The sequence below is a fragment of the Chelonia mydas genome, chromosome 7 (assembly GCF_015237465.2).
Source record: "Chelonia mydas isolate rCheMyd1 chromosome 7, rCheMyd1.pri.v2, whole genome shotgun sequence".
NCBI lineage: Eukaryota > Metazoa > Chordata > Testudines > Cheloniidae > Chelonia > Chelonia mydas.
The window spans coordinates 113,887,047-113,914,130 of NC_057853.1; the positions used below are offsets into that span (position 1 = coordinate 113,887,047).

General features: G+C 47.0%; 1 protein-coding gene across 1 annotated transcript; it reads right to left on the minus strand.

Annotated features, from left to right (window-relative positions):
- Positions 1–22,941: 22,941 nt before the first annotated feature.
- On the minus strand, positions 22,942–26,747 carry ADRA2A (adrenoceptor alpha 2A). Its single transcript, XM_007055560.4, has one exon. The coding sequence runs from the start codon at positions 25,916–25,918 to the stop codon at positions 24,593–24,595; it is 1,326 nt and encodes a 441-aa protein (XP_007055622.2). The 5' UTR covers positions 25,919–26,747; the 3' UTR covers positions 22,942–24,592.
- Positions 26,748–27,084: the final 337 nt, after the last annotated feature.

Genomic DNA, 27,084 nt, shown 5'->3' on the forward strand with positions numbered 1-27,084 from the left:
TGGCTCAGCGTGCTATGTTATGACAATCATTTTATTATTTATAACGCACGCCTGCTGGGGTATTGCCCAATCACTTTAAAGTACAGTTTAACACCCCATAAAACAAACAATGTGAAGGACACAGGACATATTTTAGAGGCCAACAGATACAGTATTACTAGAAAGGAATAGGAACGGCCAGGATCCACGCTGTGGGGGGAGGGGATCCTTACTTTTTCAGAACGTTTAACATAGCAAGGAAGGAACAGACAAAGGCAGAGGTGCAAGATGGCGGGACAAGGACAACAAACTAGAGTCACATCAGAGCAAAAAGCTCAGCCACCTAAACGATAAGGTAAGACTCCCCAAAAAGGGCTGGTAGTGTTAGCACACAGGTACCAGTCAGCCCAAGGCATATGGAGGAGCAGACAGTCTTGAGTATAGCCAGGTGTCTCCCCACTAAAGGTTTTCAGCCCAACAGGGCCACCTTAACATCAGTCCATCACGTTATAGGCAGCCATTGTTAAGAAGCCAGGGTTCTGACCACGCCTCCCCCTAGTACTAGCCAAGGGGAAGTTAAGTGACTTACCAAAGGTCACCCAGGAAGTTTGTGGCAGAACTGGCATGAGAGCCATTAAGCTGTCCAGATGCCATCCACAGATTTCTCCATGGCAGGGGAATCCCCAAATGCCAGTTTTAAGGCTGCTTTGTGCTTCTGGAGCTGTGCTAAGCAGCCTTTATGAGGCTAAGGATCTGGCCCCTCATCTGCATCATTGTAATTTGGTCCTTTCTAAAAGCATCAGACACTGTGTCAATGACAAGGTATGGGGGTTCCGGCACAGCATAGTTTTAAACTGTAAGGGACAATTCAGAGTGGGCCACACTGGAGATGTCTAAGCTAACACCCAGCCCCTCACGTTGGGCATGTCCCTTAGCCGATGCAGGTGCACTGTTTGTGGCTGGGACGGGCAGAAGGAGTTAGCATTTCAGGACTAGAAAATTCACCCCAAAGAACCACAAAATTTAGCTGTTCTACTTTTCATTGTTTGGAGATATTAAACCCTGGGGGTCATTTAGCCAGTAGGAAGAGAATATTAGAATTAAAACTACAGGGAGCTTCTGCAAAGACTGGCCAAAACCAGCTTCCTGCACAGTGTATAGGAATCCCTGAAAAACAGAAGCTGTTGGACAACACAGCAGCCCTGTATGTAACAGAGAGGAACAACGTCCCCAATTGAAACGACAGAGGAATTTAAACAGGCAGGAAATTATTACTCACTCTGGAAGTTGGCCACATGCAGCCGTGTGACTAAACTCCTGGCTCCAAAGGTTTGATGGCTCATCCTCAGCGTCCCTTAGCAGCATGCTGGGGTGAGAACAATGCCATCTGCTCAGCCACTTAGGACTAGCTGTGCTGGGGAAAAAGGCTCTAAGACTACATCTTCACTGCAGTGTTAGCTCAGGTGAATGGCACCCGGGGCTGAGTACCCATCTTAGTCTAACACAGATGTGATCAGGCACACTGCAAAGCCCCACCTGAGGGACTGTGTCCTCATTGGTGCTGCCTTCGCCGGTGTGTGTGAGACGGATTTCCGGGGGCACGGCCCATGGCTCTGTGCAAGCTGAGTGGCTGTGTGATACTGTCCCAGTGAATTGTGGGAGGACTTGTCTGGGAACATGGAAGGATACAGTGGAGGTACTGGAGGACTATCAGCATTCGAGTGGCTTAGCCTACATCCACACTGTAAAGTGGGTGGCTTTCCAGCCTAAGTAAAAGCCTCACCTGACTTTTAGCCTGTACCCTGGACTGGGTCAGTTATTGAAAGGCCCCTAAACGAGGCTCAGAAGTTTCTGTGTGTGGATGGGCGCTGAGTTGGGGCAACAAGCTGAGTAGGATTACAAGCTTATTCTGCAGTGACCATGTAGCTCAAATCACACATAGGGTAAGTCCCATTTTTAAAATTGCCTTAGACTCCCATTGACTTCCAATGAGACTTAGGTGCCCAGGCTCCCAATTTTCAAAGATATTTGGGCATCTAAAGATGTTGACCAGTGCCTAGTGGGACTTTCAAAGGCACATAAATAAATTAGGCTCCTAACTGCCATGGATTCCAGTCAGAGTTAGGCAAAAGATATTTCTGCATCTCTTGGGGCTAAAACACCTTTTGAAAATCTGGCCATAAGTGCTTATGTCACTTTTGAAAATGGGACTTTTACTCTTACGTCACAAAGGCACTTTTGAAAATGTTAGCCTGCACTTTTTTGCTTAAAAAGTCCCAATGTTGCTCCCATAGGTTCAGCTCGATGGGTGCCAGCAACGGTGGGGTCAATAGTGTGGCTAAAGCCTGGGCTTTTCACAGAGGCCTAGGGAAGCTGGGCATCCATTGCCTATTGAAAGTCTGTGGAAAGTGGGTGTAGTAATGAGCCCTGTACCTTTAAAGGGTTTAGCTGCCCAGAGAGCAAGCTTGGGGGATGGGTGCTTCAGAAGCCTATGCTCTGAATAAAGAGGATCTCTTTCAAGCACCCTGGGCCCAGCGTGATTAGAGAACACCACACAGGGCACCAAGCATACTCAGAGCTCTTTGAAAATTAGAGTCTTTAAATATGGTTAGACAACATGGTGGTTAAAATGCCAGCTGCTGGTCCACCCTCGGGCTCTCACCATAGCTAGCGCCGGCAAAGCCGAACTGGTAGAAGGAATGATGGCGTTTTAAACAAACAGACTCTCTGTCTAGGTGCTCTTTGGGGGGGTCTCCAGGACAAGCCCTGACCAGGCCTCAACCTGCTTGATTTATAAGCCCTGCCAGGAGCACGGCCTGAAGTATTTCCTCTGCCTCTCATCTCATGGGGAAATTGAGTTGAGACATTCTGTTTACAACCATCTTTTAATGTACACTATTAAATTTCCAATTCACCCAGGCAAATCCTCTGCTCATTTAACCAGCTGGACACTGACACTCTCCAGACGCTGTTGCCTCGGGATTTTTCTTGGTTTTGGAAGCCCTTTGAACACGTAAGAAGATGATATAGGTACATATGCAGAACAGGGCAGCATAGATGTAATTTCCCATGATACACCATTTGTAGTTTAGATTTTATGTTTCTCTAATCCACCGGGAGGTTGTTCCAGTTAAACGGCGATGCAAAATTCTGCTTGAGCTGCAAGAGCTGGGAGATGTATTTAGCTGGAATAGATTAGTTACAGGTCACAGAGTGTTGCAAATTGGTGGATCATTCTAAATACGTGCTGTCAAGGCGGAATCCCCACTCTGGCACCTCGAGTGCAGGAAGTGGGGGCCCCCCAAGGATTTTAAAAATGAATACTGGCCACTCCAGGCTTGTATTACACTCCCAAGGTTACAGCTTTTCTCTGACTTTAGCTTGGTAAATGCTGCCAGCACCCAAATGCAAAAAAAAACAAACCCTTTTGAACCCAGGAAGGAGCACTTGGGAATTCCTCCCTGTGGGGTACCCTCCAGCCCTTTCTCTGGGGAAGAGCTGAGAAAGAAAACAAAGGAAATTAGCTGTGGCTATCAGCTAATCAAACAAGATGCACAAACCTCTTAGGACATCAGAAATCCAATCCTGTTTTTAAAAAGGTAAATTTTATTAAAAATAAAAAGGAAAAAAATACATCTGGAACTTAGGCTTTTTGCTAGATCTTAAAAGAAACAATTAAGCACCCAAAATAGCTTTCTTGGGGGTTCAGCTTAAAGGTTACAAGCAAACAAATACATTTGGGGTTAGCACAGAGGAGATCCACAAGCCAAAATAAAGAAAGAAACCTGATTGCGTCTAGCTAAACATTCCTAATCTACTTACATATTTGCGGGGTTTCAAATAAGTAATTCTAGGTATGATCTGATGAATTTTCATACCTGGTTCAAGCCTTACACAGCATATCTGCTTATAGCATTGCTGCTCCATGTCTCCTTCTCCAGAGAACAACAGACAAAGGGAAAGTTTTTTTCCCAATTTTAAAAAGGTTTACCTTCCCATTGGCCCTTTCGGTCAGGTGTCCACTTCCTTTTCTTTTACCTGTGGGCCTGTTAACCCTTTAGAGGTAAAGCAAGTAGAGAACAGCTACTAAGAGGAATTTTATAGCTAACTGACTGGCTGGGTGTCCATAAACAGGAGCTACCCCCCACTTCATTTATCACACGTGTTGTTAACTGTTTCCAAACGAAAGTGACAGATTCTGCAATCCTTATTCAAACTAAGTAGCACTTACACAAACAGCCCTACTGAAGCCAACAGAATTGCTTGCATGAATAAGTGCTGGTTTCCATGAGGACAGCAAAATCAAGCTCACAGTCATTAGGAATATAAGAAATGTCAGATTACCTCAGACCTGTGGTTCATCTAGACCCAAATCCTGCCTCTGATAATGGGACCTATCAAATATTTCTGAGGATTTTTTCCTCCTCCACTAAAGCAGTTGGCTTATACTCTGACGGATATATATTTTAATGTAGCTGTGGATGTTCTTGTGACACCGCACCCCATATTTATCATAGTAATATTATTATAATATGGTTATGACATAATTTTGATGTATTTTGTACAAGGTAAGTCATGGGAGGTATCATTGGAAAAGTTATGATTTGCTGAATATGATTATCCTATTTGTATGCATGTATCATTTTTGTATCTGAAGTTGTAAATACTATGTATCTGTACTTCAAATGTAGTTACACATGGATAACGACCACTAAAGAAGATGCTTTCAGTCTAGATAGCTGGTTGTGAAGGGCCTATACAGGGCAATGAGCCATCAGGAAAAACAATAAGCCTTAGGATAAGCTTATCTTCCACCTGGTGAGCCTTTCTGAGAACACTCCAGACAGCCGGTAAGTAATAGCAGCTATGACTCTACAAAAACATGTGACCAGGCCACATGATTCTGGCCTCCATCTTGGGATGTCAGTATTTTTCCACAAACTGGTCTGGGAGCCAAGTTTTGAAACAAAGAGTTCCCGCATATGCTAAAGCTATATAAGTGACATCATCTGTTGTTCTTCATTCTCCACACAAGAAGACATCTACGGAGCAAAGCCTGAACTGGGGGAAGTGCTGGACCCAGGCTAAAGGGATTTCTAGCCTGTGTATGAAAGACCTGGGGATTCCAAGCTGTAAAGCAAGTGCAGCTTGTCCCATAAGAATCTGTAGCCCGCCTGTCTCCTCAGCCAGGGTGAGAATTTGCTAGTTCATATCCTATCAATCTAGTATCTTAGACTTAGTTTGTGTTTTATTTATTTACTAGGTAATCTGCTTTGATCTGTTTATCACTTATAATCACTTAAAATCTATCTTTTGTAGTTAATAAACTTATTTTATGTTTTGATCCAAACCAGTGAGCTTTGACTGGAGTGGTTGGGGGAAATCTCTGTTTGGTCACCACAGGGGTGCATTGTTCTCTTCACATTGAGGGAGAGGCAGACCAGTTATTAAACGCATATGCTGGCCAGATTTGACCAGGGCAGGACAGTACTGCTCTGGGGTCCCAGGCTGGGAAGCTGGTGGTTAGAGAGCCTGCATGTAACTGCAGCTGGTGATGTGTGAATGCTGGTGAAACTACAGGCAGGAGGGCTTTGCAGCTTGTCACAGCAGCACAATGTGAGAGGGAGCCTAAGCTGGTGTGACAGAGGGCTCAGTGGTACCCCAGTTCCAGGGGGGAACCTGTCACAGTTCTCACTAACCATGTAAATATCTAATCCTACTAAGCTCTTTGCCTTAGTGATGTTTTGTGGCAATGAGTTCCACAGGTGAATTTTGCGTGGTTAAAAAAATCCTGTGTCAGTTTTAAATGTATTGCCTTTCAATATAGTGTCATATGTAAGACACAGGAGATAATTCTCCCTCTCTACTCAGCCCCGGTGATGCATCAGCTAGACTACTCTGTCCAATTCTGCGTGCCATGCTTTAGGAAATACATGGACAAATTGGAGGGAGTCCAAAGGAGAACAACAAAAATGATAAAAGGTTTAGAAAACCTGACCTATGAGGACATGTTAAAAAAACTGGGCATGTTTAGTCTCGAGAAAAAAAGATTAAGGGGGGAGGGAACCGATAATAGTCTTCAGTTCAGTGCTGTTATAAAGAGGACTGTGATCAGCTGTTCTCCTTGTAAGACAAGAAGTAATAGGCTTAATCTTCAGCAATGGTGATTTAGGTTAGATACTTGTGACGTTCCGCTCTGGTGTTATCTGAACCGGTGATCTGCTAGGTCACTGCAATCCTTGGCTGTGGAAGCCAGTCTTACCCTGCTCTGCAGTGAGAACCCCCACTCCTGGGCTGTTCACACACAGCCTTTAGCATGTAAGCTGCTCCCAGCTATGTGAGTGAGCACTTTTGGCCAGCCGCTGCTTGGATTGTGCAATTGAATGACACTAGCCAATATCTCCGGTCCCAGACACAACCCTAGGAACCTCCGTCTTGCAGTGTCCAGTTATGCCCACTGGACGCTGCAAACTTATATGAGTTCATCAATTTAACAAAGAAATTGATATGTACCAGGCTTTGTTCTCCCAAGGGGAGCCTCTGACACGCTTCAAACCAAATGCACTGTTTCAGATAGAATAAACAAACAGATTTATTAACTACAAAGATAGATTTTAAGTGATTATAAGTCAAAGCATAATAAGTCAGATTTGGTCAAATGAAATAAAAGCAAAACGCATTCAAACCTGATCTTAACACTTTCAATGTCCGTACAAAACTTAGATGCTTCTCATCACAGGCTGGCTGGTTCAGCCACGTTCTCCCTTTCATCAGTGCTTCAGTCGCTTGGTGGTGGTGGTGTCTGTAGATGTAGGTGGAAGAGAGAGAGCGAGCATGGCAAACGTCTCTCCCTTTTATTATGTCCTTTCTTCCGTCTCGGCTTTGCCCTACCCGCCTTCAGAGTCAGGTGAGCATTACCTCACTGCAGTTCCAAACTGACCAAAGGAAGGGGGGTGACTCATTCCAGAGTCTTCCTAGGCCAGCTGCCTGGGCCAGCACCCTTTGTTCCTGTGATGCTGAGCTGGGTTTGTTCCGTCCACGCCCTGATGAGGTGTGAATTGCCCCTCTGCTTCTGGAGAGTCTTTGTCTGGGGTTGCTTTAAGCCACGAGGATACATTTTCAGCCTCATAACTAAATACATGAAATTACAACCTACAACATCACTATAACATTACTGCAACAATTACTATAAGATCACTATACCAACCATGCTCAGTGCATCATAAGCCTTCTGAAGACACCCAACACGACAAACCCTGCACTGGACACCACACAATTACCCCACAAAGATGAACATGGGGGTGCAGGGTGCTCTCCCCAAGGCACAGAGCGTCAAAATGCTGAAAAAACTGTGTAACTATAAGGGTAGTTAAGCTCTGAAATAGCTTCCAAGGGAGGTTGTGGAATCCCCATCTTTGGAGGTTTCTAAGAAGAGGTTGGACAAACACCTGACAGGGATGGTTTAGGTTTACTTGGTTCTGCATCACTGCTGGGGGCTGGACTTGAGAACTTCTCGAGTTCCCTTCCAGCCCTACACACTTCTATGGTTCTCTGATTCCATAACTGGGTATCACCATGGGTTTTTCTATTTGGAAACAGGGTCCCTAAATGCTCCTAACTGACTACCTCTGCACCTTTCGTTATTTCATTTCCTCTGCCTTGCCCTTTCACCAATGCTCAGGCTACCTCGATTCTCAAACTGCTACGACTCACTACAGCACTGGGAAAGGTTCTCCCGTCGCTGTAATTAAATCATAAACACACACCCCAGGTAGCTAGGTCGAGGGAAGAATTCTTCTGTCGATCTAGCGTGGTCTGCGCTGGAAGTTAGATTGGCTTAACTACATTGCTCAGTGGGGTGGATTTTTTCACACCCATTAGCAATGTGACTGGGTTCATTTAACTTTTTAGTGTAGACCTGGCCTAAAGCAAATGCATCCTGTAATGCTAGACTTACAAAACATCTCTCCCACTGAATATCTTGGCTTTGACAGGAACCCCTTATCTAGAGGTCTCATCTAGAAGTCAAGGCAAAGAGGAGTGACAGCTATTGTTCCTGCTCAGTAGTCTGGTATCAAGCAAATGAAACAAGTAAATAGGTGTTGCCCTAAGAATCAATGGCAATGTCTGATGTCACAATTCAGAGGTAGGAATTCCCACAGGACTGCCCCACACATGCCAGGCCACCACAAACAGGATGCAGGGAGGCATCGGAGAACTACAGCATAATTACCTAGCGCTGCGTCCCACATCAGAGCAGCTGATAGCATTACAAAGGCAGAGAACTCCTTACTTCATCCCTCCTGCAGAAGAGTAGGAGGGAGTGTGGCCATCAGTGGAAACGGAGGGGTTGGCAATAGCTCAGCCCAGTGGAAAGGCTGTTTCGTCTCCCATAAACAGAGTGTTTCCTTGGACCTAGACTGGAACCTCCTTAATCCTGCTACTCCTAACCTCTTCTTTCCCTCTTTCTAACATGGGGAAGGAATTAATCTCTCCTCCAGGGGCCTCTTTCTGCTTGGGTGAGGCGTTTTTCATCCAACAGAGTGTCCATTGGTGATCACAGCTGACTTACTGGGTGGTCTCTAACCCTTGCTCTTTCTGGGTCCAATCCTGCTCCCATTGAAGTCAATTGTGAGGCTCCACTGGGTGGCAATAGGAATCAAGTCCTCTACACCACTTTCTGCAGTATACATGCAGCTGTATTTGGTAACCAGGTCACAGTTTTTTCAGACACAGTTCTTTGCTGTAGAAGGGCTGATGGACACCTCCTGGCTAACTTCTGGCTAACTCCTGATGCAGCCTCCTGGCTAACTTCATTATTCCTTTCCCAAGTATGCATGTCACAGCAGCACATCAATCAGTGCCGATCATGGCCGATCAGTGCCAATCATTCCGACTTCACATCCCATTGCATGCATCATCATCGCTGCTTAGGGCGGGGACCGGAGTTTTGGTCTGTGTTTGTACAGCACCTACCACAGTGGGGTCTTGGTCCAGGACTGAGGCTCCTCGGTGTCATGCAATACAAATCATAAATCATAATCCTGTCACATGACTCTCAGGCATAGACATTCCATCCCCCTTTATTATTATAGACACATGGCACCTGGAGTTAGAGATAAATGTCCCATGGACTTCAACAGCTCTTCACCATTTTATATCAGCTGAGGATCCAGACCCATAAATCCTGAACCCTTGTAACAGAGGGTTGGCTAAAAGTTGTGCACATCCCATCATTCCTGTTACCCTGTCTTCTCCCCACCAACCTGGCTGCTTGTCTCCATCACCTGTTAGGTCTTGTCTTTTAGAGTGTAAGGTCTTTGGGGTAGGACTGTCACTTACTACATGTCTCTATAGCACCTAGCATAACTGGGCTCTCTTCTGGTTGACCTGTCCCACAATATAAATGTGAGTGTGACAAGGCAGTCCTCTTGTCAGACGCAAGAAGCCAAGGAATGAGTGGACCATGGCAAATGAGCTTCCATCTCAACCTTAGGAGTGGTCCCACCAGAGTAACATGAAGGTGTAGCTTGCGATGCACTCAACTGCCTGGCCTGGCCTGGTGGGTAAAGAAATAACTTCATTCCCCAGCCCTTCAATCCAGCATGCTTCGCACCCTGACTTTGACTTTTCACTCCCATGCCTGTTTTCAGGTTTGTTGTCCCAAGTAATCAGTTGCTTTCTGGACCAGGCAGAGGATGGACTTTCAGTTTTGAGTGGCTTGTCTTTTAGATTGTAGGCTCACCCCTTCCCAGAACTCAAACAGGCCGGCTCCCTTGCAGTGTAGAGCTCCCCCTGCTGGACACTCACCAGGTTGCTATGTCTGGGCCGATGTAGTCTTAAGCTTCCTTTGGTCTGAGTAGGCTCCAGCATTATCTGTTTCCTTGGTGCCACTGCCACACTTCTTGGGCTCAGGCTCTCTGTCGGACACTCCTTCACAGAAATGGGACCTCATGGCCCAGTGTAACGGTGCTGCCCGTGGGAGCCAGCTGAGATCACTCAATTAGGGTGAACTGCAAACAGAACGGGGCAGACAAACCCCAAAGGCTGGTGGATATTCCAATACTTACATTTACCCAGCCAGCCCAAAACAGCTTCTATAGCACCTCCCTAGTTACTCAGAAGTCCAAATAAGGCAGTTCCCTTAAAGTACCCAGCCTCCGGCCTCCATCCAGACACACAGGTCAAACATATGATGATAAATTCTGAAAATCTGATTTCATCATATAAAAGAAAAGGTTCTTCCAATCCCAAAGGACCAAGCCCCAGACCCACGTGAAATGATAACTTAGATCTTACACCAAATACATCCTTAGAGTCAATTCTTATTAACTAAACTAAAAGTTATTAAAAAAGAGAAGAGGAAGAGTGTTGGTTAAAAGATCAATACACGTACAGTCTTGCATTCAATTCTTGAGGCTCAGGTACATAGCAGAGATGAGCTTGTAGTTGCCAAAAGTCCTTTTAGAAATAGTCCATAGGTTATGGTCAAATGTCCATGTTCAGGGTGACTCCAGTCAGTGACTGGGGAATCTCAATCCTATGGCTCAAGGTTTCCCCTTCTTGAAACCCAAAGCAGATCTGAGATGAAGAAGGATCGAGTCCCAAGGTTTTTATACATTTCCAGCAGCCTTTTGGCCTGAGAAAACAATAGGCTTAACTTTCCTTCTCCCAGACATCATGGCAATTAGTACAGGGTAATTTATCCATTAAACAGTTCAGCTGCAGGTTACCACAACCTTCAAAGAGACATATAGACAATAATACTATTTCACTTAAGTGTCTTCCTAAATGTTAATATTCCTTTTTCGATCTTTGAATCAAAGATATAGCAATAGACAAGACTTGTTTGCTTACATCACAAGACCTGAGCAAACATCTACCCTTCTATCTCTAACAATACAGGCTTGCATTTCAAAGCTCTATTCATTTACAAATCTTCCTAACCAGTCTCTAAAGTTCGGCCATGGGTCAGGTCAGTCTGTGAGTTAATTAACTCCTTCTGGCCCTGTCACCTTTCAATGAGATATTAAATTACACTCATAACCTCACACCCAGCTTCCCTAGGATCCCAGGATAGCAACCAGAGAGCAAGCCCACCCAGGGCCCTGGGAACGTACTCAGGTTGCCAACCCGTGGCACCATCTCTAGGCTAGTGTTGTTACCTGTGCTGGTTAAATTAAAGGTAGCATGGGTAAGCCTACCCAGGCTAAAATCACATGTGCACCTGCAGTGCAGGCATATGGCAGGCTCTGTGGTTTTTAAGATGCAGTGCTAACAACATCTATTCTATGATTCTATGAACACCTGATCTCTTTGTTCTGCTTCTAGGAAAATTCCATTCCTTCAAACCCCAGCTCCCTGCAGAGAGGCTGGAGAAAACTGGCTTCATCTAGACTGCAGTTACTCTTTTGTTCTGCCAGGTAAGATCTATTCAGATAACTGATGGTCTTTAATGAGCCACTTGTTCATGGACAGACGTGTAGGTGCCACTAGGCCACCCCACTGCCCCCCTCGCCCCATCTCCTTAGTCCAAGGAGCTAAGAGGCACTATGCAATAAAAGACAGAAGGATTCACAGCGGATAAAATCCAGCTGGAATTCATAAGTTATACATAGAGTCCGCAAAGCATCTTAGACATCATTCCCAAGCCTGTCAATCCAGCTTCTCCAGTGCTTTCATTCACTTGAAAATGAATATAAATAATTGAATTAAATAAATGCCCGTTTGCTAACAATTGGACACGTATCTACTCCTGTGGGAGCTGAGTGGATTTATTTGTCAGTAAATCAGTGTTGGGCTCTTATGAATAAAGGAATATGCTGCAACATTTATATGGTATCTGAATAATTTTTAAAAGGAGAAGTGAGTTCCCATCTCAAAGCACATTAAACTCCCTACCAGAAATCTTGACGGATTACTGAGCCAGCTGGGGGAATATGACAAAACCAGTGTTCCAACATTCATTCGGACTCCAAAGAGGTGGGGCACAACCAAATTTAAGCCTCTTTTGAGTCTTCACTCCCAACCGTTCATATGAACAATTTTTTGGTTCTTTCTTGTTAGTTGCCCTAATACCCTCAAACAAAGGTATTGGCATGAGGGCAAGAGAATTCAGTCTTTAGTTTTTCATTATTTGCCTGTTTAAAAAGTTTCCATCATCCAACCAGGTAGATGAAACAATACCACTTGCTTAAATGGCCCAATCAGTGACTAGGACAAGTGGACCGTTTGCAACCCAACAACCCCGAGGCTGACATTTCTAACCTGGTTGTCTAAAGTCGGGAACCTAAATCCATATTTAGGCATGTCAAGGTTCCTCCCCCACTCTGAACTCTAGGGTACAGATGTGGGGACCTGCATGAAAAACCTCCTAAGCTTATCTTTACCAGCTTAGGTCAAAACTTCCCCACGGTACAAAATATTCCGCCCTTTGTCCTTGGATTGGCCGCTACCACCACCAAACAAATACTGGTTACTGGGGAAGAGCTGTTTGGACACGTCTTTCCCCCCAAAATACTTCCCAAAACCTTGCACCCCACTTCCTGGACAAGGTTTGGTAAAAAGCCTCACCAATTTGCCTAGGTGACTACAGACCCAGACCCTTGGATCTTAAGAACAATGAACAATCCTCCCAACACTTGCACCCCCCCTTTCCAGGGAAATGTTGGCTAAAAAGCCTCACCAATTTGCATAGGTGACCACAGACCCAAACCCTTGGATCTGAGAACAATGAAAAAGCATTCAGTTTTCTTACAAAAAGACTTTTAATAGAAATAGAAGTAAATAGAAATAAAAAAAAATCCCCCCTGTAAAATCAGGATGGTAGATACCTTACAGGGTAATTAGATTCAAAACATAGAGAACCCCTCTAGGCAAAAACCTTAAGTTACAAAAAAGATACACAAACAGAAATAGTTATTCTATTCAGCACAATTCTTTTCTCAGCCATTTAAAGAAATCATAATCTAACACGTACCTAGCTAGATTACTTACTAAAGTTCTAAGGCTTCATTCCTGGTCTATCCCCGGCAAAGACAGAATATAGACAGACCCACATACCCTTTGTTTCTCTCCCTCCTCCCAGCTTTTGAAAGTATCTTGTCTCCTCATAGGTCATTTTGGTCAGGTGCCAGCGAGGTTACCTTTAGCTTCTTAACCCTTTACAGGTGAGAGGAGATTTCCTCTGGCCAGGAGGGATTTTAAAGGGGTTTACCCTTCCCTTTATATTTATGACAAGGCATCTCAATAGGGCTGTTTTTTCAGGGGTGCTGAACACTTCAGGTTCCCATTGATTTCCCCTGGAGTTGCGGGTGCTCAGCACTTTGGAAAATCAGGCCACTTCTAAGGAGGCATCTAACGGGGTTCCAGCACTTGACTTTTGACACCTAGGTGTGAAGAGTGTGGCCATTAACGCCTCAAACAATGATAAATATGAAGAAAGCCATAAAAATCAAAGCCTGCTCAAAAGACATTTGTGAATGGGGTTGGGGGTGGGGGGAATAAAAGCTAAATTTGTTGGATAATCAATTCACAATGAATAATCTGACCAGAGCTCTAATGGATGTGACCAGACTGACAAAAATTTGTTAGTCTCTAAGGTGCCACAAGTCCTCCTTTTCTTTTCACAACAGTAAGTACTGAAGGCAATTGGGGTAGATAGAGCAGACTGTATGACATGACTAGCAAATGTATTTGAGCATAAGCTTTCGTGAGCTACAGCTCAAATCCGATGAAGTGAGCTGTAGCTCACGAAAGCTTATGCTCAAATAAATTGGTTAGTCTCTAAGGTGGCACAAGTCCTCCTTTTCTTTTTGCAGATACAGACTAACACGGCTGCTACTCTGAAATATGACATGACTGTATTCTTAGCACATAATGAATTTTTCCAGCATGCCAGTTTAATCTCGGCACATTCAAGTTCCCCTGCAAGCAAACAGCTAAGGACTGATACAGTTTTGTTTTTCCAGACCTAAGGACAAAGGGAATATCAACCATCTGGCTGGAGAGGTTTTATTAGTTGTTTTCCTCCCTAATTAAGCAATAACCACTGATGCAGAGGGCATTTCCTGGGATTAATGACTAGCAGGAAGTCACTGATGACCTGAGCTTACAGCTGAGATTAACCTTGGCTGCTCATTCATGGCCCTGTATTGAAGCCATTATTGCCACTGTAAAGTGAAAATGAAAGAGAGAAAAGCATAACCCTGTTAATTTTGTTTTTCAATAGGTGGTTCCATTTCAGGTGCTAGGAAAAGGACATACGGGAGGGCGACTCTGAAAAACGACTGTAAAACATGTCATTGCCGTTGCATATTGACTCTATTTTATTCTGGGCAAGTGGGCTCAGTGTCTGAGGGAAAGTTCATCATCATTAGAGCGTACACGTTTCCCACCTGCCAGCCCCACAAACCCAACCTGGGCTGTGAAAGGCGGGCGAGGTTCCTTTTGGCGCACGCAACATTTCCAGCACTCGAGTCCGCCACCGCAGCACAGGTAACAAGGCTGCTAATGAGACACAAACCAGCTTAGACTCCAGCTCCCTCTCCTGCAGCTGTGTTAGCCTGACACCGCTAACAGGAATGAGAACTTGTTTTCATCCCTGAAGCGAATGAGAGCTGACTCAGAAGACACATGTATTTGAGCCACAGAGTGCAAAGATGGCATTTTATATTGACAGTTTGCTTACGATAACTGCACTTACATGCCCTGTATGCTGGCCAGATTGCTTGACTCATTCTGTTACCATCCTATTCCATTTATAGTCCATATCTGCCTGCTATCTATTAACCATTTCCTTCAAGATCCTTGACTTGTCCTGCAAAGGCTGCAATTTGCGCCCCAGTCTAATGGCTGTAATTATGATTCATCAGAGCTGGGTGGAGTTGTTGTAAATTCAGTATGTACCAGGCTTCCAGGCCCTCTCTAAATGCTGTGCTGACTACCCCAGTGCTTACCTCTGTCCTGCCAATGCACTGCTTTCCAAGCCTGCATTGTTTGATCAAGGCATTCTGCTTTAATCCCACGATGAAGGGGTAGTGTGATTTTCCCAACCAGTGAGGAAATGTTTCTGAGCCCCCGCCCCTAACACACCCAGAGCCCCGATCTCAGGGAACCAGGGCTCTCAGAAACTTCAGGCTGCCCCCACCCTGGGACCCTAGGGAACCCAGGCTGCCAAGGAGCTGGAAGCTTGACAGCCAGGGCTTCCAGGCTCTCCGCTCGCTGCCCAGACTGCTGCATGAGACTCTGGGCAGGGGGGCCAAAGCTGAAGCCCTCAGGCTTCGGCTTTGGCCCTGGGCAGTGGGGCACGGGCTTCAGCCCTGGGCCCCAGCAAGTCTAATCCAGCCCTGGCAACCCCATTCAAAGGGGGTCGCAACCCACTTTGGGGTCCAACCCACTGTTTGAGAACCACTGGTGTAGATAAACACAGGACTGCCATAAAATGCACCTGGTTCCTCCAAGAATACGAGGCGCTGGAGACCCTCAGTTGAGGAGGAGAGGGGAATTTATATTGTTTGTCTGCTGTGTAGTTCCTGGTTTGGGAATTTCAGCACTGCTTTTGCCTCTTGATGCTTTGTTAGGACTGACCCTGTCCAAATAGGCTTGTGTTCAGTGTGCACATGTCATGTCTAACCTGCCTCAGCGTACTTCACACCTGCATTTTGCACTCACTGTACTAGGCCCAATGGCTCTGATACTCAAATGTATTTTGGTGCCTAATTCCCACTGAAGTCAGTGGGAGTTAGGTATCTAACTACTCTTGAGGCACCACAGTGCCTATATGCCACACGGATTTTCATTTCTGAAAAGCTAGTTACATCAGGAATAAAGCCCCATGAAACTGAGGGCATAGAACAAGTTATTACGCTAAAGTAATCAATCCCACAGTATTTTAACCTTCCTGCACAGATCACGTTCTCGGGTCGCACACGTGAGTCCTGGGAGGTGTGTGCCTCTGAGAACAGGGGCACTGACAGCCCCATCCGCAGGCATATCCTGGTGCATGGAATTGTGAGGAATTCACTGCTGTGGAGACAACCGCTCCTATTCTATTTCAGAGCAAAACCAGTGACCTCTAGGGAGCATCGTGTAGACATTCAATGTGGGTATGCTGAAAAAGAGTCTCTATTGTATGTGAAAATGGCACCCGAGCCCAGAACCTCAAAGGTATTCGGGCGCTTAATGCCCTTTGAAATCAATGGGCGATAGATAGGTAACACCTTTGAGGTTCTGGGCCCTGTGTATTCAGAGTCAGATCTTCTTTACTAATTAAAAATTAAGATCCAGCCCTATAGGGTACACTTATTACCACAGTAAAAGCTGGTCTGGGCAGGGCCGGCTCTGTGGGGGAGGGATAGCTCAGTGGTTTGGGCATTGACTGCTAAACCCAGGATTGTGAGTTCAACCCTTGAGGGGGCCATTGAGGGATCTGGGGCAAAAATTGGGGATTGGTCCTGCTTTGAGCAGGGGGTTGGACTAGATGACCTCCTGAGGTCCCTTCCAACCCTGATAGTCTATAGAGTCATAGAGATCAGGGTTGGAAGGGACCTCAGGAGGTCATCTAGTCCAACCCCCTGCTCAAAGCAGGACCAATCCCCAATCAAATCATCCCAGCCAGGGCTTTGTCAAGCCTGACCTTAAAAACTTCCAAGGAAGGAGATTCTACCACTTCCCTATGATTCTATGAAAACAAGCAGGTGCTTGGGGTGGCACATTTCTAGGGGTGGCATTCAGGCGCTGGCCATGCCACTCCTAGAAATGTGCCCCAGCTCACCTGCACCACCGCTACTCCGCTTCTCCCCCCTCCCTCCCTCGCTGCATGCCAAACAGCCATTTCGCGCGGCAAACCTGGGAGGGAGGAGAAGCCGAGCAGCGGCGTGCTCGGGGGAGGCGGCGGTGGTGGAGCACAGGCGAGCTGGGGCGGGGAGCAGTTCCTCTACCCGCCCCATTACTTCCTGTGCTCCCCCACACCCTTGCTCACCTCTGCTCTGCCTGCTCCCCCGATCGCTCTGCCTCTCCCTCGGTGGAGAGGGAGTGGGGAGAAGCGGAGCAGCGGCGTGTTCAGGGGAGCAGGCGGAGCGGAGGTGAGCTAGGGCGGGGGGTTGCGGGAGGTGGGAGCCGCAGGAAGCAATGTGGGAGGGAATGCAGCACGCCCAGGGGAGGAGGCGGGGCCGGGGATTTGGAGAAGGGGTTGGGAAGGGGCAGAGTTGGGGCGGAGCCAGGGGGGCACGAAAAGAAAGTGGGGGGGCGGCCAAAACTTTTTTTGCTTGGGGTGGCAAAAATCTTCGAGCCGGCCCTGGGTCTGGGTCAGCTGTCTCAGGCTTGTGGGGCTCAGGCTGTGGGGCGACAAAATTGCAGTGTAGACATTTGGGCCAAGGCTGGAGCCCGAGCTCTGAAACCCTGCAAGGATGGGGATAATGAGACTGACCTCATTTATAATGCCCTTTGAGATCTACAGCTGAATAGCTAGGAATTATTATTACCTGCAATTTTTCTTAGACCCGGTGAGCCTATGAACTGAGAGAAACCAGGTTTACTCTGGAATTTAAATCAATTGTCCTAGCACTAAACACTTACAGAGACATCAGAAGTCAGAACGTAGTGTTTCAGTTCCGAAAGTTCAATTAATTCATCAGAACAACTGGATACTGTCTATATGTATATTTCTTAACCAGCAAGGGTTTTTTCAATAATGCATGGAGGTTTTCAGTGTCAAGCAAACGCTCTGCAACAGCACGCAGATTGCAAATGAATGCAGTACAGCCTTGAGCATGAACTGTTTTATCACAGATGCTCACCCCCATGGTGGGAAGTCTTTATGGAAAGAAAAAAAAAAAAACACATGGTCCGACAAGCCATAACAGTTTAAAATGACAAAGGCGTGAATCTTTCATGTAAGAAATAAGACAATTTAAAACAAACGTTTATAAAATGATGGGCGTGAACTCCGACTCTTTTTTGCGAAGGAATACAAAGCTGCTTTTGCAGATTTAGTTCCCAGATCTGTATTTTGACCATATGAGCCAAATTCGGAAGGATTTCATGGCTTGCAAAGCCAGCAGGGACCATTAGATCGTCTAATCTGACCTCCTATATAACACAGGCCAGAGAATTTCAACCAGTTGGTCTTGAACTGAGCCCAGTGAATTGTGTTTGGCTAAAGCATATTTTCCAGGAAGGTATCCAGCCTTGCTTTGAAGACCTCAAGAGATAAAGACTCTACCACTTCCTCTGATAGTTTGTTCCAATGGTTAATCACCCTCACTGGTTAAAAAAAAAGTGCCTTATTTCTAATTTTACTTTGTCAGCCATGGGTTCTTGTCATGCCATTCCAGGGTAGGTTAAAGGGCCCTTCAGTAACTGGTATTTTCTTCCCAGGAAGGTTCTTATATAAGCAATGGGAATGTTGGCGGGAGCGGGGAGGGGGGGGAAGAGTCAAGTTGCATTTTCCTAAGAAAGGAGCTAGTGATTTGGCCTTGTATTATTTGAGGATTAATTACAAAGAATGGGCAAAGAACCAGTCCAGAGCCAATTAGAAATGGAAGCCAGATGCTGCACTCCCTTAATACTGGCAAAACTCCCATTGATTCCAGTAGGAGTTCTGCTTAAGTAATGATTAAGGCCCAATTCCTCAAAGGTATTTAGGGGCCTAACTCCCATTGAAAGTGATGTCCTATATCCTCAAGGTCAGCAAACTCTGGCTATTTCACATCAAAAAGTGGGGAGAGGGCACAGAATCTTGCATAGGGAATATTCTCTCCCATTGAAATCAATGGGAGTTAGATCCCTAAATACCTTTGAGGATCTGGGCCTAGAGATGGGCCAGAACCAAAACCCCAAATCTAAGTGCTCCCAAGTTTTAGAAACGTTTTGACCTAGATCCACTTTTTGCAGCTGGGAGCCATCTCTAATCAGACCCAGGGGTGGGTGAACCTCAGGATGTCTGTTTCAGTTTAGAAGCCAGACAGACATTGGGGTGCCTGGCTGAAGCATCTAAAGCAAAGGCAGCATGCAAAACTTTGCTGGGCAGTTGACAGCAAAGGCTTCCAGAGATTTCTAACTGAGCTAGCCTCAGCGCTGGAGGAGCCTTTGGTTGTAGAGGGCATCAGTGTCAGAGCCAAGACTGGGTGTTGGAAACGTAGAGATGCTTGGAAATGAAATAGAATGGAGGAAAAGCTCACGGGCCCCTTTGTGGAACCTTGAAGGTCAGGCCTGAGCCGTGACTTTGTTGGATCAGAGGTTCTGATTTTATTTCCCTACTGGTTTGTCCTGCTGAGCCTTTGCCGTTTTAAGCTGCTCATTACCCCCACGTTGGTTGACCCTGTAGTTCACTGCACAGAGAAAATAAAAATGAGAGCTGTCCTGGCGGCCGGAGCAATGGGGCCAGGTCTCAACAGCTGCTAGGTGTTGGGTTGCCAGAAAACACCCAGACGTTTGGTCTCATTGAAATCAATGGGAATTGTGCCATAGATCTGGCCTGTTTACTTCCACAGGACGCAAATGGGGGGGGTCAGAGGTCAGCACTCAGCCCAGGTTTCCATCATCATTGCAGCCCTTGTGAGTACAGGACGGGGGGTGGGGGCAAATCGTCAGCCAACTAACTTCTCTATTTTCTCCACTCTTACAGCTTGTAAACAGCGGAAGCACTTTCAGCTACAAATATTTAAGCCAGGCATCCCAAAGAAATTATAAGAAGCCAGCTAAGAAGTGTCATTTCCAGTAGAAAGAATGGCACAGGGCCAGCAGCACCACTTCTGCCATGGCGTCTGTAGTGTACTAAAGAAGTAATCTCGGCAGACTTGGAACTTTCCAAGTGCCAAATGAACAGTAAAAGCAAAAGCTTTAATTCTCACGAAAATCTTCCTCCTCCCCACGAGCAGCCACCAAACTCAGAGGGACCCGCCTGGGGCACTGGGAAACAACTGCAGCAACCAGGAGGAACGTGCATCTTTCCTCACCCCGCGGAAAGCATGGCTGATTGGTGGCATGTGCCACCACAGAACCCCTGGGCTTGTGGTGGACTTCTCTCGGCCTGGGAGCTACAGGCTCCGTCTGGGCAGTAAACTGGGCCAACTCTGCCTCTTAGTCTATCTTTTATCTAAAATCTTGGCTGAGCTGGCCATGCTGTTTCCCTGTGCTTCTCCTACATTTACACAGCTCATCGCCTCCTGAAAGATCCCAAAGCATCCCTTGTACGGCCAAACTCCTGCGGAAATTGATGAAAATCTGAGTGTAAGGAATGCAGGACCAGCACCACACCCACCCGGACAAAGGTTGGGCTGGATGAATCATGGGTCTGCTCCAGGGTAGAAATTTCTACATTTCTGCTGGAGGAACTCATCACATGGCCTCTCTCCTAACAGCCTTGGCCACTAGCACCTGACAACATTGCAAGGCCTGTTTCTCTGACAGCACCAACCCCACCTGCTGCTTGAGACTGTGGGTATGTCTTCACTGAATCACAGGGTATGTCCCGCTCTCCTCTTTGGGCAAAGCAATGACATGCAGCCTCTTACCCAGGGCTCACCATGATTTAAACCTTCTCTGCTGTTGATTAGCAGACACAGGGTATGATCGCAGCACTAGCTGGCATACCTGAGCTAGCTTTAATCTTAGCTGACTCGGGTACCAACTAGTGAAGCTGTGTCAGCAGAGGCTTCAGCATGGGCTGTACAAACCCTCATGGGACCCCAGGGAATTACGCACAGAGCTGGCCTGCCCTGAAGGCCATGCTGCTGCAGTTGCCCTAGTCCAGAATTAGGGTGACCAGCTGTCCTGGTTTTATAGGGACAGTCCCAATTTTGGGGGCTTTTTCTTGTATAGGCACCTATTACCCCCCACCCCCATCCCGATTTTTTACACTTGCTATCCGGTCACCCTACCCAGAACCCACATTCACAGCCATACCAATTGCTACCGCTGGTCACCACTTTGCTTGCCTCTGGGTTGTACGATTTAGGGAAGGGAAGATAAAAGGCAATCAGGGTTATCAGAGCAGCGGGGCAAACTATGTCAAGGCCCCCACAACTTCTCTAGCTCCCATGAAGTGCTGTAGCATCTCAACCAAGGCCATTCCGGGCAGGTTCAATAGCTGTCCCCAGCCAGCGATTTTGTTTGCCTGACAGCCCTGGAAATGCCCTTTCCCCCTGGGATGAGAAGGTTCGTACTGGGGAAGCTGATATATCCCATATAAAAGGAACAGTAGATGCTACAGCAGTTCAGTAACATCAAGACAGGGGTTTGATCACTGGGATTTTCATTTGACACAGGACATTTGCAGACATCAGTGCTACCTATTTTCTCCCTGGATCCACACCCCCATATCATTGGCATACCTCTCCTTATTCCTGCTCTATTGCCCCCACCCCCCTTCCCTCTGAGTCTCAAGATATTCACCTAACGCTGACAGTGGGGCATTAAGAATTTGAAAATTGCACTCCAGCTTTATTCCAGTTTGGGGGCTTACCAGGAAAATTGAGTCTTCACCTGGCTGAAGGAGCTGCGTTCCGTATAGCAGCAGGCCCCCAACGCTCATCAGTGATTCATTCACAAAGCCATGTTAGCCACTCATTGAGTTCTTTTGTTCACTTATCTTATTTTTATAAAACAAAACTATGAAGCCAAGTTAGCAATGATGTGGGGGTTCCTATACTGATGTCCTGGCTTTCAGAAGTGTACTGCACCCAAACTCCAGCAGATAGCAATGGAAGCTATAGCTGTTCAACACCTCTGAAAACCAGCCTCGTTTTGGAAGTCTCGGGTTGAGCACCCAAAAGCAGACAGCTAAAAATCAATAGCCTCTTTTCAGACTGTCAATGTTGAGGACCCCTGATGCTGCAAACACTTACTCACCTGCTTATAGTTAAATATGTGCATAACCCCATTGACTTCATGTGAGCAAAGCAAAGTACATGCATGAGTGTTTGCCAGATTCATGCCTTAAGACAGCAATCACTTTGGGGCAGAGATTGTGCAAGGTTCTGTATAAAGGACAATGCTCAATTCTGATTGGGTTCTCTGAGTGTTACTGTGATCATAGAATATCAGGGTTGGAAGGGACCTCAGGAGGTCATCTAGTCCAACCCCCTGCTCAAAGCAGGACCAATCCCCAATTTTTGCCCCAGATCCCTAAATGGCCCCCTCAAGGATTGAGCTCATAACCCTGGGGTTAGCAGGCCAATGCTCAAACCACTGAGCTATCCCTCCCCCGCAGATAATAACTTAATAATAATAATGCAGATAATAACTTAACAACATCATGTTAAACCAGGGAAAGATGTTCTTTCATTTTTTCTTGACTCTGGAAAAAGGTCAAGGTTTACCAGATTCACTTTTATATACACATCAGCCTGCTCCCAAAAGACTTGAAACAAACAAACAAAATCTCTTTGGGATGGGTGACTGTTGTCTTTTATAACGTGAAATGCAGTTCAGCTAAACCCAACAATTATAATCTCCTGGTTTTATCATCATTTCTAGTTGCATTTATGACCTAATTATTTAGCATCCTGGCTGTTTGTAAATACTGCACCACACAGATATTTCTACTGAGAGTCAAAAAGGTATTGATAAGCCAACCAAGCAAATCTCACAAGGTAACCCTAAATCCTGTTCTTTAAGAAGCACATGCATGCTCGTACTGTGGCATGAGAAAAGAAAGCAGCAGCTCAAGGACTCATTATGTCATTGCACAATGAACTAAGCCATTGTTCAGCGTTAGGTATAGCAATGCCTTTTGGAAAACACAAGTGACTCTTCTGATGACACCATTTATGGAGCCTAAGCCCGCAGCTGATGTAGAGTTTTGAAACTTGTGAACTGTTGAAAGTACCAATAACAGAATATTCATTCAAGTTTATTTCACATTTAATCTGGAAACTTTTTTATTTAATAAAAATCCATTATAGCAACTGCTGCTGACTTTTTATTTTTAAAGGTAAAGGAAAGCTTGCTTTTTTCCCCCCTCACCTCTCAAGGATTCAGCTTTGAAAACTTATGTGGCTGTAAACTTTGGTGTCCAACTCCCATAATTCACCGTGGGACCTTTGGAGTTAATTACATCAAAAACAAGAGTAAAAGGAATAAAACACTCTTGGAAGTAAAAAGCTCTCTTTCTCCTTTAAGTCTGTTACTGTACATTTGATAGCTGCTGTCCAAGCAAATTCCGTTTACAATGGAGTAATTGAAACAAATGTTTCATCTTTCACATCGTTTCTGTGACCTGTCAGTATTTAAAGGAAGCTGTTGTTATAACGTTAAAAGGTTTCCCCATAGTTTATTGTGAATGGCAAAGAAGTATTTCCTTTTTAATATTCTTCAGGAAGTTTTCCTCATGGCACAAGGATGTTAGATTTGTTGTTTTATAATAGATAAAATACCACTTTTTCAGAAGTAACTTTCTTTCCCATTCCAATATGATATTTACACATTTTTTAAAAAGTATAATTACACTATAAAATATAGGAGAAACTGTATGTAAGTTTCTCCTGTTTTAAAGGGTTGTCCTGTATAAGATTCAGATCAAAAACGGACAGTTCGCCAGTCTCCACTGAAGATGAAACTAGAAAATTAAAAACTTAAATCTTAGGTTACTCAAAAAGGCAGAACTGCTTTTGTGCATGAAACCCGGTTGTGTGTGCAGGAAACCCAGCAGGAATTAAAATGTCAAAAATAAATACAAATCAGATAACATGATATGTAACCTGATATTTACTTTAAAATGTTATCTATTTACAATCAGGGGTGGGGAAAACAAGTTAGCATTGAACACATTTCCGTGGTAACGGGATGTTACTTTCTATTAACTCTTTAAGAACTTGATTGTTCTTGAGCATCACCTTGCAAGCAAAATGAGTTCATTGTTCTCAATCATTTAGGTCAGTTCTGATTGCATTGTGAAACTGTTAAGTCTTTCTTTCTTTCTTTTTTTTTTTTTTTCTCCCAATTAGCAGAAAGAGGAATGTTACCTTTTCAGCAATACTAAATAATAGAGAGCACAAAAAGGAAACAGAATCAGGTACAGAAAAATATCCTCTAATATGGTCAGGTCTGCGCTTACAAGCTTTATGGCCAAAAATCCAATAGCACATTGGAAATCTTGGTAATACTATTGAACTGCAGGGTTGAGGAGATGGCTCCAATAGTTTTTATGCTTCAAGTTGTCAAGACTATTTAAAGCATAGTTTCAAAGCTGACTGCCTTTCAAAAATTAAGGCAGAGGGATCTCAGGGATGGAATACCGTATTTTTACAAGAAGTTTAAAGTTAATTATACATCCACAAAATAGTTCATGTGGGCCTGTGTATTTTCTCTTTGTTGTTGATTTCTGAATTTCACTGACATTTTTAAAGAGTCAAGCTTATAAGTCATGACCCCATCCAAAGCCAGAAATGATCCACTTGCAAACCCAAATGCTGAGGCTGTGTGTTTCCCTTGCTTGCTTTGTTGTTGCTGCTGCTTGGTGTTTTAATAGTTTCATCTCAGTGTTTAAAGGGTCTCACCTGCATGTCAGAGGAAACTATCCACTTGCAAGTCCAGCCCAAGGCAGCTGTGCATCACCCTCACACGGAGAGCCTTTAGTCACCAGTCAAGCTGACAGAAAACGGTCTGTTCATCAAACAATCCTTTTCCTGTCTATCCTGCAGAGGATCTTTTTGAAGGCCCTCCTGAAGTCGTGGTTGAAGATGGTGTAGATGACAGGGTTCAGAGAGCTGTTGCAGTAACCAAACCAGAAGAAGAACTTGAAGAGGGTGTCGGGCACGGAGCAGCTCTTGCAGACAGCGGTGAGCGTGTAGGTGAAGAAAAAGGGAAACCAGCATATGACGAAGACCCCGATCACCACCGCCAGCACAAAGGTGAAGCGCTTCTCCCGGTTCTGCCTGCCCCTCCACCGGGACGCTTTGGCGTTCCTCTCCTCCCCCATCCTCCTGGGCAAGCTGTCCCCCGGCTTGATCTGGCTCAGCTTGGTCTTGCCTTTGCATCTCTGGGGCCTCCCTTGCTTCCTGCACTGGTGGTTCTCATTGTGCTCCGAGGAGGAAGTCTCCTCCATGTCTATGCCATTGAGTTCCCTCTCCTGCCCTCCTCCCTCCGTCACCTTCTCCCCATTGAGCTTGGCTGCTGCTGGCAGCTCCTCCTTATCTGCCAAGCCATTTTGCCTTTTATTGGGGTGTTCTCCTCTCCTGCTGGGGGGCACCCGGGTTCTCCTCTTGGCAATCTGATAGATACGTACGTAGACCAGAATCATGATGAGGCAGGGGGCGAAGAAGGAGCCGATGCAGGAGGAGATGATGTACCACTTCTCGTCGTTGATCTTGCACCCCGCTGCCCGGTCGGCCTGCCGCCCGTTCTTCTTCTCGATGGAGATGAGGGGCGGGAATGAGATGACGGCCGAGATGACCCAGACGATGAAGATGATGCACTTGATGCGGCGCGGCGTGCGCTTGAGGTTATACTCGATGGCCTGGGTGATGGACCAGTAGCGGTCCAGGCTGATGGCACACAGGTGCACAATGGAGGAGGTGCAAAACAGCACGTCCAAGGCCAGGTAGATCTCGCACCAGACCTTGCCAAAGTACCAGTAGCCCATCACCTCGTTGGCCAGCGAGAAAGGGATGACCAGCGTGGCCACCAGGATGTCAGCTGAGGCCAGGGAGACCAGGAAGAGGTTCTGGGGGGCCTTGAGCCCACGGCTGGTGAAGACGGCGATGATGACCAGCACGTTGCCGAAGATGGTGAAGAGCATGAGCAGCCCCGCCAGGCTGATAAGGGTGAGGGTGGTGTGGAGAGGGTACGGTGTGCCTCCCCTCGGCCCGGCGTCACTCTCATTCAGGCTCCCGTTGCCCCCAGGAGGCGGGTAACCCTCCTCTTCCAGCTGGTGCTGGTACTCCATGGCAGAGAGGAAGCGCCCCCTCTCCGTGAACGGGTTCTCCAGGTTAAACATCAAACCCAGCCTGCCGTGCCCCCCGCTAGGAGTCACCCAGAAACTCAAGGGCCGGCCGCTGCACCTGGCAGGTCTGTCGCCTCCTGCCAGCGGAGCGAGGGGCGAAGCTTAATTCAATCCGCAGCAGCCTCTGGCTCCCACGACTCCAGTTTCCGAGAGCGAGAGCGGCAGCGCCTCTGCCCTTTGCTTTGTTCGGCTCTTTTATAAGCAGCAAGCGGCTGCTCCTCCCTCCCCGTGGTGAAATCCGCTTCATTTCCAGCCGGCTTTGGGGGGGCAGAGGCTTTCCATCCCCCCCCTCCCCCCCGGCTCCACGCCCAGAGCAGGTTCCGCACGGCTGGGAAGAGTTCTCGGTTCCTGTTCAAGGCTCGAAATGAAGTTCGCCTTACCTGTGCGGAGAGGGCAGGCGGGGAAGGGTCTGGCGCGGTAATCAAGGGGTCCAGCTAAGGGGGAGGGCGGGGGGGGGAGGGGATTGTCCAGGGGGAAGCGATTGGCTGGATCTTCCCTCCCCCCCGCAGTGTCCGGCAGGAAAGCAAATCCGAGGCAAGGAAAGGGGCTCAGCCCGCGCAGCGAGGAGCGGGACACGAGGTGTGGGGGTCCCCGTCCCTCTCCGGGAGCTGGTCCCTCCAGCTGCGGGCGGCTCGGAGCCGGAGCCGGAGCCGGGCTGAGCCGCAGCCCGAGAGCGCGGGGTCCGGAGCGGCGCCTGCTGCCGCCGCCGCCGCCGCGCTGCCTCCCTCGCAGCCGCCTCGCTTTATAGCCCCGGGGTCAATCCGGAGCCGCCGAGCAGCCGGCGTCAGCCCACGTGGGAACCGGCCCTCCCTGCGCGCGTCCACACCCCGCTCCCGCGTCCCCACTCGCCCCTCCCCGGGCACCGCTCACACCCCCACCCCGACACACCCCTCACACCCCCACACCCACACCCCTCCCCGGTCACCGCTCACACCCCCACCCCGACACACCCCTCGCCGTCACACCCCGCTCCCGCGTCCCCACTCGCCCCTCCCCGGTCACCGCTCACACCCCGACAGACCCCTCCCCGTCACACCCCCACACCCCTCCCCGGTCACCGCTCACACCCCGACAGACCCCTCCCCGTCACACCCCCACACCCCTCCCCGGGCAGCACTCACACCCCGACACACCCCTCCCCGGTCACCCCACACCCCGAC